At 40.9% G+C, this 12,991-nt stretch overlaps 1 protein-coding gene across 2 annotated transcripts in view; it reads right to left on the bottom strand.

Moving 5' to 3' along the window:
* Positions 1-12,991, bottom strand: part of cidec (cell death inducing DFFA like effector c) — a 50,777-nt gene that overhangs the window by 3,267 nt on the left and 34,519 nt on the right. For both annotated transcript variants that reach the window (XM_084426092.1, XM_084426093.1), the window contains one exon: positions 6,851-7,041. In XM_084426092.1, the coding sequence (XP_084282218.1) occupies positions 6,851-7,041 (191 nt within the window). The remainder of the gene's footprint in view (positions 1-6,850; positions 7,042-12,991) is intronic.

Below are 12,991 nucleotides of genomic sequence, written 5' to 3'. Positions count from 1 at the left end.
TTGTGGTGCAAACGAGCCCCATTCAGTCTCAGTCTCCCCTGCACACATTCACACCTCTCCAGCCTGGTTATGGCTCTAAATATGCTTTTCTTTTGTCTGCATTATAATTACTAACGACTGGCTATTCACTATTTAAAAAATTTCATAAAAATAACAGGTGCACCTAGGGCGAGTTAGCATGTTAGCTTAGCACACCATCAATACAAAACAATCTATGAGATTAAAACCATGTTTGTGCTACAAACTTACTTTATAATGCAAGTTGAGTGTTTTAAATAACCTTCTGTGATTTGATTTGGCTTCAGATAAAACAAATCTGACAGAAAATATATTATTTTATAGTATTCTGCACGATGATAAAGTCTATATCGATTAGCATTACATTATAAATATAATCTATTATTATGAAAATACCTGACATGGCTCGAAGAACACAGGTAAATCAAATATCATTGCAATCATGTTTATTGTCTTCAAAACGTCTTTATCTGCATGTTACAGCAATCTCTGTTAGCTTTGTTTGTATCAGGGACTTCCTGGAATGTCACATGATTATGGCACTTCTTCATGTGTTCCATATATGGACTAAATGTGGATAGGGCGCCCTCAGGCTGCTGGTATGGATTGAAAACACAGTACATCATAGTATCCAGCGCTATAAAATGTATAGTTTGTCAAGGTAATAACATTAAATCTGATAGTAACTTTGAACTATTTTAACAAAAAAAGGCTTCAGTGCGCCGGCGCACTGGCAAAGGTTAACAGGTTAAGGAATGCCTGCCCTACTAAGCTGTGAATATGCACAAAAATAGTGGGCATAGCACCAAAGACTCTACTGAATTCAGTCGGAGTGCATCAACTCTAAGGGCGTGACTTGTAAAAAGCTACATACTCCCTAAGCCAATAAAAATCCCCAAGCTTCTATTCTCCATAACAAGGGAAGTCCTGGTATGTACTCGTTTCCTCCCTTCCTAGCGGAACAGGCCTCAGTCCAAAGCCCCAGGAGCAGAGCTATAAGGGGGGATACACAGTATAGCCTCGGCTGTGCTCTGGTATGCCTCGCCAGCACCTCACCAATATTGCCTGAAAAGGATCTTTTGGAGCAGCCTACCAAAGGGAGCATGAAGGGTGTTAATCCATCGACAAGGAGTGGACAACTACTTGTTTCCCTAAGATGTAGTCCAACTCCATAATGCCCAGGCTACAACTTTCTGTATTTCCACCAAACCAGTTGGGAGCATACTTCCTACCACTGTTCAAGAAGGAAGGGAAACTAGAGAATTGCATATTGCAGTTTGCCCAATAACATACCCCAAGGAAGCCACAGGAGAGAGACCCTACTTAAAGACCCCAATGTAACTGGGTAAGAGCAGCTCGTACCCTGACTTGAGTAAAGGCACTTCTCCAAGCGCTTCTGCTAGCGCTTCACTTCAGTACTAAACTATAGAGACCTATAGACCTTATGCGCCAGAGAAACGAGGGCACCGCCATCTTTAGAATATTGTCTTTTAACTTCCATTTTTGCGGTCACTCTGTATATTTCTATGGCGCTGCTGTCCAGGAGTAATTCGCTTTTGAAGTGGATTTAAAACGAGTTCATTAATAAACACGCAGAATCGCTGTGAAAATACAGACCGAAAGTCAAAAGACAACGAGCGCAGCGCTGAAAAGGGGCGGGGCTACATAAGGTCTATAGAAGCGCCCATTTCCCTATATATATCCCTACTTCAAGACCCAACAGTAGTTGGGAAGGGAGGCAAATGAAAAAGAGAGACACTTGCAGACTGCCCACCATAATTCTATGGGATTAATATCCTGCCATGATTCAAAACTGAAAATAAAGTTCTGAAAGGTTGAAACTAAGTGTTCGAAAACTCAAAATCTTACAAAAAGAAGTTTTGCAAGATCGAAAAATAAGATTTGCAAGCTTGCAAAATGTAAAAAAATAAAAATATCTCTGCAAACATTATGTTGTTTTTGAGATTTCCTTCTTCAGAACTGCAAAAAAAATTTTACTATGTTGCGCAAACAATTTTTCAGAGTTTCAAATTTGTCAGTGTTCTCCAATAATCGAGCACTGCACAGCGCATAGTATGAATCAGGTGACAGAAATAGCGGTTCCCGATTTCTGTTTTTCTTTTAACGAAAAACATCTCAGGTTACGACTGTAACCCCTGTTCCCTGAGAAGGGAACGAGACACTGCATCGATTATGTCACTTTGCGGGAATGCCCCACAGCGTAGCGCCTCTGAAGCATGAATGAAACTAAGCCAATCTTGATTGGTGTTGTGTCATGACGTAACGTGTGACGGCATACACGGAAGCTACAAAGGTACGCCGGCACATAACAGCGTCAGCTTCTGTGATGAAGCAAGTCGCTCCCCGGCAGGTAACTATGAAGTAGCGGCTGTAAAACCCAGACTCCCTGTCCGGTGGAGGAACATGTTCTAATGCTTCCTTTACCAGCAGGGAGTTTACTTCCTGTTCCAATATACGACCCTGCTCTGGGTCGACTGCAGTCCAGACCACCCCATTGAATTTCAGTGGGCGGGAACCGAACTGCAGTCTGTACCCCTTTTGAATGGTGCGCAGGGCCCAAGGAGAAATATTCGTTAGATTTTTCCATGCATCAAAATATTTTACCAAGGGAACCAGCCTCTCAGGCCGCAAGCCTGTGTGGCAGACAGTGCAGGGTGCGTTCGCTGGAAACCAATGCGTCCCAAAGCGCACTTGACGGCGGGAAGCCGACATCGTTTTCCTTTGGGCCCCGCGGAGGAGGCTACCTCGATCGCTCCGCCGCGGGTGGGGCAGCCTGAAGAGGCCGATAGCGCGGACCATTTCCCTTGGTGACACGGCGAGACAAGTCGGCAGCCTTACGCAATTCAGCTATATCTTCAGGTCCCTTGCCCTCATAAATATCCTTAAGAAGGTCGGCCTGGTAAGCCTGTAGCACTGCCATAGTGTGCAGACTGGCACCAGCCCGACCCGCAGCCACATAAGCCCTGCCCACCAAATCACGGCAGGGTTTGGTGGGCAGCACCGGGGTCTTCAGGGTTGACACAGTGTCGGGTGAAATATACCTAGCCAATATATATATATATATATATATTATATATTTTTTTTGACTCTTTTTGACTTTTAATTGTAATAATCTGCTGTAAATAATGATGCGTCATTTTCCACAATCAGAGCATGTTTCATGACGTTACGAGCGAAAAAGCCACATGAATGCAGCATACGTATATTATTTACATATGACCTTTCAAATAACATATGGATGACACATGAAATCTTTCTAGTACATTGCAGTACATAGTACAAAAAATATGTAATATATTATGAAAAAGCAAACAATTAATATTTAAACAAAAAAATATATTTATTTAACAGCAAACAACTCAGCACAACTAAGAAGTAAATCAAATTGGCTACATGCATTGTAAAAAGTGAGTACACCCCTCACATTTCAGCAAACATTTTAGTATATCTTCTCACGGGACAATACTATAGAAATGAAACTTGGATATATTTTAGAGCAGTCAATGTGATGCTTGTATAGCAGTGTATATTTACTATCCTCTGAAAATAACTCAACATACAGCCATTGTTGACAAAATAGCTGGCAACAAAAGTGAGTTCACCCTAAGTGATAATAGCTGTACGTTGTTTAACGATGCAAAGCCACATGTCCTATTCATAATTTTCATGTTCATGTTCATGTCTGCTTGACAGGACCATACAAATTTTTGTATCTTGTATTAGAGCAGTTAAATTTTGTGCTTTGAGTACAATTCTCTCATACTACCACTGGATGTTCAACATGGAACCTCATGGCAAAGAACTCTCTAAGGATTTGAGAATTAGAATTGTTGCTCTCCACAAAGTTGACCTAGGCTATAAGAAGATTGGTAACACCCTGAAACTGAGTTATAGTACAGGCCAGGGTCAAACAGAGCTTTTCCAAGATGGGTTCCACTTGGAATAGGCCTCTCAAGGATCAATCAAAGAAGTTGAGTCCTCGTGCTGTGTGTCAGGTGCAGAAGCTGGCTTCAAAAAACAGACGCATGAGTGTTGCCAGCATTGCTTTAGATGTTGCAGAAGCGGAATGTCAGCTTGTCAGTGCTCAGACCATACGCCACACACTGCAACAAGTTGGTTTACATGGCCGTCGTCCCAGAAGGAAGCCTTTTCTGAAGCTGGCTCACAAGAAAGCCCGCAAACAGTTTGCTGAAAGCAACCTGTCCAAGAGCATGAATTACTGGAACCATGTCCTGTGGCCTGATGAGACTAAGATAAACTTGTTTGGCTCAAATGGTGTCCAGCATGTGTGGTGACACCCTGGTAAGGAGTACCAAGAAAATTGTGTTTTGCCTACAGTCAAGCATGGTGGTGGTAGCATCATGGTCTAGGGCTGCATGAGTGCTGCTGGTACTGGGGAGCTGAGCTTCTTTGAGGGAAACATGTATTCCAACATGTACTGCGACATTCTGAAGCAGAACATGATGCCCTCCCTTCAGAAACTGGGCCGAACGGCATGATAACGACCCCAAACATACCGCCAAGATGACAACTGCCTTGCTGAGGAAGCTGAAGGTGAAGGTGATGGAGTGGCCAAGTATGTCTCCAGACCTGAACCCTATTGAGCACCTGTGGGGCATCCTCAAGCGGAAGGTGTAGAGGCGCCATGTGACTAACAGCCAGCAGCTCCATGATGTAATCATGGAGGAGTAGAAGAGGATCCCAGCAACAACCTGTGCAGCTCTGGTGAATTCCATGCCTAGGAGGATTAAGGCAGTGCTAGATAACAATGGTGCTCACACAAAATACTGACACTTTGGACACAGTTTTGACATGTTCACTTAGGGTGTGCTCACTTTTGTTGCCAGCTATTTTGACAATAATGGCTGTATGTTGAGTTATTTTCAGAGGACAGTAAATATATACTGCTATACAAGCAGCACATTGACTACTCTAAAATCTGTCCAAGTTTAATTTCTTTAGTATTGTACCTTGAGAAGATATACTAAAATGTTTGCTGAAATGGGAGGGGTGTACTCACTTTTGTGAGATACTGTATAAAAAAATAAAACACTCAATTTCTTGTGAATATGCATGTTGAGTCATAGAAATGTTTGTCAATTAATAAATGGAAAGAGGTCCTTTTTATGGGTCTTATATTTTTATTATGTACTATTATAAACTTATTATATATGTTTCCACCGAAATTACCCGAAACAATTTGTCCCAGGAACTTTTTTCCCCTCAGACCTGTTGCTGTCTGCGTTTCCACCATGGTCTAAAGCAGTGGTTCTCAAACCTGTCCTGGCGTACCCCCAACACTGCACGTTTTCTTTGTCGCCCTAATCAAACACACCTGATTCAGCTCATCAGCTCATTATAACATGGGTGAATGAGCTGATGAGTTGAATCAGGTGTGTTTTATTAGGGAGACAAAGAAAACGTGCAGTGTTGGGGGTACGCCAGGACAGGTTTGAGAACCACTGGTCTAAAGTACCAGGAAGATTAGGCAAATAGTCCGGTGACGTAGGACTGCACGCTACTTTCCAGTTCCTGATGGATTTCATCCACTGAATTTAAGCTTAATAAAGCCTGAACCTCGTCGTCAGTCCATCGATCGTATTTTTTTAAACTCCATTGTTAATTTGAATAGCAAACAACTGTTACTGCACGCACCGCAACAGATGAAATGCTGCGTGGAGTCAACCAATCAAAATGCGGCATGAACTCAACCAATCAGCATGTTCAGCACCCAAGTCCCATCCCTGAAAGTTTCTGAACTTTGAAAAAGTACTACCTCGCAAGCAGGGACTTTCTCAAGGGGGAAATATTTACCCGGAACTTCATTTAGACCCTGGTTCCTGTGGTGGAAAAACACAGAGTACCACCCTAAAGTCCCTAGTTCCTGGGGAAAGTTCCTGCGGTAGAAACACGGCTTATGTCTGTTTCAATAGGGAATGCAGTTGAGAGCGAACTCGCCCTAAATTCCTTTGGGTCCTAAAACCGTCTTTTCTTGCTTTTCTTTGTTGCCATGGTAACCAGAGGCCTTTTCTTGCTTTTGAGGGTTGTTCACAGACACCTTGGCACCTAGTTTTGTTGTTGGGTGAAGGGTCTGTTGGATTATTCATTAAATATAATGAATGTGAGAGAACGGTGTGTGGCCGGTGTCGTGATTACAGCAGTTTGTAGAAAACAGACAGAAAATAAAGGTTGTATTCATAAAAAAAATGAAATCACTATAAATCCCCTTACATTGAATTGGCTCTATCACTCTCTCTCCTCTCTCCACCTATATCCGGTGTGTGGTGAGCGCACTGGCGCCGTTGTACTGTGGCTGCCGTCGCATCATCCAAGTGGATGCTGCACACTGGTGGTGGTTGAGGAGAGATCCCCTGACATGATTGTAAAAGCGCTTTGGGTGTACAGTAGTACATATGAAAGCGCTATATAAATGCCCAATTCTTCTTCTTCTTCTTCTTCATAAGTTTATAAATTCTTCCCTTAGTTTGGTTAAATTTGTTTTAGGTTACATTTAATTAAATTGCACAAGTTTATGTGACATCTTTTGCAGTTCTAACTACTAGGTCACAGTCATTAATATAATATTTATTGATCTCAAGAAAGCATTTTCTGTTGTTGTTGATATCGTAAGAAAATTAGACTTGTAAATGACTTATTTTGCCTGTGATTTTGAGAAAACAAGACAAAAAGTAATAAAAATGGCCTTTGTCGACTTACACACTTTAATTGTTACATTATTTCTTTCTCTTCCTATCTCAAACTGGATAATTTCTATATCAACGCATGGACACGCATGCACACACAAACTTACCTTAGCATCCTTTTTGCCTTATAGCACTGCAAATCATATGAAACAGAATACATTCCATACAAGGTTGCCTGTACATTTAAGCAGCCAATAAAATCCTTTGGATGTTTTTTGTAAAGATCAAAGGTCAGTTTGGCTACATCCTTCCTCATCTGTTTCCAGCCAAATCCAGGATCACTCTTGGTTGTATTTCTCTGTGTAGTAATGAAAAGGAAACAAAAACAAGATTTCACTTAAATGTGTTATCAGGTATTCAGTCAAAAACTCAAAATGTTGGAAAAGGAGAGATGAGGAAAAGGGTGATGTGTGCAGGATATAGATTAATATAATGATGAAAGCACTAAAAAGTGTATTTTCCTTTTATATGCTCTAACGTATGGAAGCATATGTGACCCTGGATCACAAAACCAGTCACAAGTAGCACGGGCATATTTGTGGCAAACTAACAACACATTGTATGGGTCAAAATTATAATTTTTTCTTTTATGCCAAAAATCATTAGGATATTAAGTAAAGATCATGTTCCATGAAGATATTTTGTAAATTTACTACCATAAATATATAAAACATTTATTATTATAAGTGAATGCAGCACAATCGCGAACATACTGTAAATGGACAACTTTAAAGGTGATTTTCTTAATGTTTAGATTTTTTTTTGCACCCTCAGATTCCAGATTTTCAAATAGTTGCATCTCGGCCAAATATTGTCCTTTCCTAACAAACCATACATCAATGGAAAGCTTATTTATTCAACTTATTTATCCAGATGATGTATAAATTTCAATTTAAAAAAACTGACCCATGTGACTGGTTTTGTGGTCCAGGGTCACATATGGGCAGCGATATTCAATTTGAAATGTAATATGCAAAATGACAATGCAATATGTAAAATGGCAATGCATTTCTGTATTTACATTTACATTTTCCATTACATTTGTACAACGTTGTATGCAAAATGAAAATGAAAATCAACTTATATTATTTACATTTACCATTTCATACACTAGTTTTAATATTCAAATTGAATACATATTTTAACGCTTTATACGTTACAAAATGAAAATGAAAATGTATTACAGAAATGATTTTATCTGTTTAACATGTTCAAGCAAAAAATGTAGCAAAATTATCATTTAAATGTTAGTTTTCTTAATTGCATTTACACTCACAGTTAAGGCATTTAAGATTGCATTTTCATTTTTGAAAATTCAATGTGCAAATTGAAAACGCATTCCGAGCTTCACTGGCAGATGAAGTGGAGCGTAAACAGAGAAATAGTAGTGTTTCCGTGGATTATTACGTGTCTGCAGGTGATAGAACTAGTACGTTGTTGGAACGTCTGGGAGAATTTTCTGCCATTTCAGGCGTCGACACCTGTTTGGTGTCAACATTATGCTGCGTTGTTGTCTGATACTGGACTGTGTTAATGATGGTTTCGTTTTGTATAAAATATTCTCATTGTATGATACACATATGCTAATCTTTATTCTTATTACTATTAACTATAATTACCCAATAATGTTGGAGATCCTATAGTTTTTCCTTACAAATGCATAGGCCTATTACTCTGAGATCACAGAATATGACGGTTCAGCTACCGAAAAATGTGACCGCTCTTTATTTCTTCATAACTGACTGTAATGTTCAATAAAGTAACTCATGTGATGTATGTCCATCTCCTATTTCTATTTTATTAAGCATATTGATTAGATATTGATAAATCTATAGGTACAGTAGGGTCATGGAATCGGGTCAAATTCATAGCTACTGGAAAATGTGACCGCTCTAATTTCTTTCATCATAACTGAATGTAATGTTCAATAAAGTGACTCATGTGATGTGCGACCATCTCCCCTCTCCATTTTAAAAAGCATATTGATCAGATATTAATAAATATATAGGGTCACGGAATCTGACAGGTCAAATTCAGAAGACCCAGCCTTTTTTGGGTGAATGTGGAGCAGGTCGGGGGCTGGTGACATCATCGTCTATAATTCAGTGTCTAATATTTTAAAAACCGAAGCAGCACAAACCAATTTTTTACTCTTTGTATTTTTCGTTTTTGTTAGCAAGAGTAGTTTATTTAGGCGTCTTTGACTCTGAAGATCTTTTTGTTTTTGTCTTTGATGAATGTTAATTTAGTCAGACTATACATTGTTTTGTTTATCTAGTAAGATTGGTTTTGGTTTTACATCTTTCTTTGATTTGGCACGGTCTAGTTCTTCTCTCTTTACCTCTTTCTTTTGTGAACCTTTTCTTTGGTTTGTATAAGTTGTACATTTATGTAAGCAATTATTTTGAGGTGTCCTTTTTATATTGTTTCTCATTGTAATAAATTATCACTTTATTTAAACTAGATTGGTTTGTGAGTGAGATGTTTTCCAGTACACGTTCAGTATTTTAATGTTGCATGCCTTATTCTCTCTAGACTAAAGGGGTTTGTAACATTAATGGGGGCTCGTCCGGGATCAAACGAAGTAAAAATAATTGGGCCTATTTTACCAACTTTTTGCATTGGGTGGGGGGCCAACTTCACGCAGTGATTGACAGGGTGGGAGGGACGGGGACGTGTTCGGCTCGGAATGCATTTTCAATTTGCGCATTGAATTTTGCTACATTCATTGCGGGACATTTAAAGAAAATGCAATCGCAAGTGTCTTAACTGTGAGTGTAAATGCAATTAGGAAAAATAACATTTAACTGATCATTTTGCTACAGTTTTTGCTTGAACATGTTAAACATATCTAATCATTTAATTTTAATTTTGCAACTTATAAAGCGTTAAAACATGTATTCAATTTGCATATTAAAACTAGTGTATGAAATGGCAAATGTAAATTATATAATTAATTTTCATTTTGCATCAAACGTTGCAAAAAAATTACGGATAAATGTAAATTTAAATACAGAAATTCATTGCCATTTTACATATTGCATTGTCATTTTGAATATAACATTTCAAATTGAATATTGCTACCCATATGATACCATACTAACATCAGTTACTACAATTCTTTTAATAATAATAATAATAATAATAATAATGTTCAATTTATAGAGCACCTTTCCAGAGCTTATGGACGCTTTAAAATAGTAGTACTAAAATACAGAGACAATGAGCAGTCATAGGCAAGCAGAACATTTAAGCACAACTGGCAGCCCAAAAGATTATAGACTAGGAAAGAAGGCTTCGTGTCTAACCCACGCCTCTCCGTTTCTGCGGTTGCCGAGCACATGGAGAGTGAGCAGACGGAATATTCGCCCTTTCTCTCTCTCTCTCTCTCTCTCTCTCTCTCTCTCTCCCCAAGCCACTTGCTCGCAGACGAGCACGGCACGGACCTCGTCATTTTCACCCTTGACGATTTGCGGCCTTCCCCAGAAGCTTGTGACGTGATTTATTTTGGCTGTGGCCCCTTTGATGATGATGTGCTGTCTACAGCGGCCTTTGATTCTAAGGAGCTCATAGGCTATTTGTGTGGCTCTCTCCCTCCGAGCGGACAGAAGAAGCGCACTTCGCCGTCGTACAACGAGCTGTTAGAAGTGGTTACTCGTGCTGTAGACAAGCTGGGGCTAGAATGGGACAGCGAGCCCGCTCAAACTCAGGCCCAGTCGAAACTGGACGATCGGTATTTGACTAGTCGCACCCCAGCCCAGCCCAGCCCAGCCCCGCCCCGTAAGCCTCTCCCCTTCTTCCAAGACCTCCACCACGAGGTTTCGAAGTCTTGGAAGCAGCCTTTTTTGGCGCGCATCACAAATCCCGCTGCCACTGAATTCGCCACTGTTTCTAATGCAGTTCATGAAGTGGTGGTGACGGTATGGGGAAGAGACCTCTAGTGGACACCCAGGGTACACCAACCAGACACTGTGACACCCGTGCGTTGTGAGTAAAGCGTACATACATGGCATATGTGACTCTTGGAGAGATGTTTTTGGATGGGGAGACATCACTCTCGACAAGTAAGTGTTTTATATAACAAATTTTACTTTGTATACTGAGGTATGCGTTTATGTTTTGAGATTTTCCTGCCAACTTCTGTTGTGTTTTTGTTTCGCTCATGCGAGAGTGTATGTGTGTTTGGTGTTAGGCGATGTTGTGGGAGAAAGGGGGAATAGGGAGCTGTTCCTTTAATGTCGTAAGGATGTGAAATTGTAGTTCGCTCGGGAGGGAATTATGGGTAGTGTGGTCCGGAACATGCATGGTCGCGTGTGCAGCGCTGAATAGAGTGGAGATATGTTTCCTTATTTTTCTTTGTTATATTCAGTGGGAATGAACCGAGTATTTACATTCACTGCAACATTGAAAGCCATGTGAATGCATGCCGAAGAGATCAATAAAGCAGCATACTCAGGACACTTCGTCTAACTCATCATTTGCACAGCCTGTTAAGCACACACATACGGCTGCTGAGACGGAGAGCGCAGAAGAGAAAAAGGTAACATTGGGGGCTCGTCCGGGATCTTGTTCATCGTATTTGGTGAGTTATATGGACATTCTGAATGGTAAACTGAAGCAGATGTTATCAGAGAGAGAGAGCAACATAACGGATGCTCGTGAGAGAGCGAGGATGATGAGAAAATAATCTAATACAAATAAGAGCAGTCATTTGAACCCTGCTATGCCTGTAATGGCAGAGAATGAGGAAAAATGGACGCACATCTCATTCGTGGATTGGTTGAATGAATTGGATGTTCAAGTGTCCAATAATGAAAGTAAAAATAATCCGTTCAAGCAAAGTTTTGCTCCTTGCCCTCAATCAGCTACAGTTAACAGATCTGCGTGTTGCTATGAGCCACAAATATCACCACAAACAAAGAGGGAAACCAACCCTTTCAAAAGTGTTGTGGAAAGTGAGTTTTTGTATGACAGTGGAATTGATACACCATGTTTCATTCAGAGCACGCCGGCAAATCTGAACTACTACCCACAAGCTGTGTACAAAGATCTAACGGCTAAACCAATGTCACAATATACTTCACCAATTAATCCCTGTTCGTGTCCACATGATAGTGCTACCATCCAGCATAGCAATCATGAGGCTGAAAATAAGACTGCTTATATTAATGCTGATGAGAGTTGTTTCCCTGAGTTTATTAGACCCCGCCTGCAGGGAAGAAAACCACGTCAGGCATGTTACGATCTATCATCTGACAGTGGAGAGGAATGCAGTACCCCAAGATAAATAATTCCTACTCTCCGACCAGGTCAGTTTGATGGTTCAACGTCATGGAGAAAGTTCCTAAATCATTTGGAGGATTGTGCCAGAGCTAATCACTGGTCTGAAAGGACAATGATTGTGCAGATGAGGTTTTGTGAGGTCGGAGGAGCAGGTGCAGTGATACATAAAAACCCCAGGTCGGGTAGATGGGATTACACCCGCATTGTGGAGGAAATGGATGCCAACACACGACGAACTGCAGCCAGTGTAACACAACTCATGCAGTCGGCCACAAGGCCAATGAAACGGAGAGCCAGAGCTGCAGCAGTCCGTGAATGCCCCGAACCGAGTGAAAGAGAAGGAGAGGGTTCAGTGTCACCACACTCTGATCCGAACGGCTAAACCAATGTCACAATATACTTCACCAATTAATCCCTGTTCGTGTCCACATGATAGTGCTACCATCCAGCATAGCAATCATGAGGCTGAAAATAAGACTGCTTATATTAATGCTGATGAGAGTTGTTTCCCTGAGTTTATTAGACCCCGCCTGCAGGGAAGAAAACCACGTCAGGCATGTTACGATCTATCATCTGACAGTGGAGAGGAATGCAGTACCCCAAGATAAATAATTCCTACTCTCCGACCAGGTCAGTTTGATGGTTCAACGTCATGGAGAAAGTTCCTAAATCATTTGGAGGATTGTGCCAGAGCTAATCACTGGTCTGAAAGGACAATGATTGTGCAGATGAGGTTTTGTGAGGTCGGAGGAGCAGGTGCAGTGATACATAAAAACCCCAGGTCGGGTAGATGGGATTACACCCGCATTGTGGAGGAAATGGATGCCAACACACGACGAACTGCAGCCAGTGTAACACAACTCATGCAGTCGGCCACAAGGCCAATGAAACGGAGAGCCAGAGCTGCAGCAGTCCGTGAATGCCCCGAACCGAGTGAAAGAGAAGGAGAGGGTTCAGTGTCACCA

Source organism: Rutilus rutilus (genome assembly GCF_951802725.1).
Source record: "Rutilus rutilus genome assembly, chromosome: 12".
NCBI classification, from domain to species: Eukaryota; Metazoa; Chordata; class Actinopteri; order Cypriniformes; family Leuciscidae; genus Rutilus; species Rutilus rutilus.
This window is presented reverse-complemented; position numbering and strand designations above follow the sequence as displayed.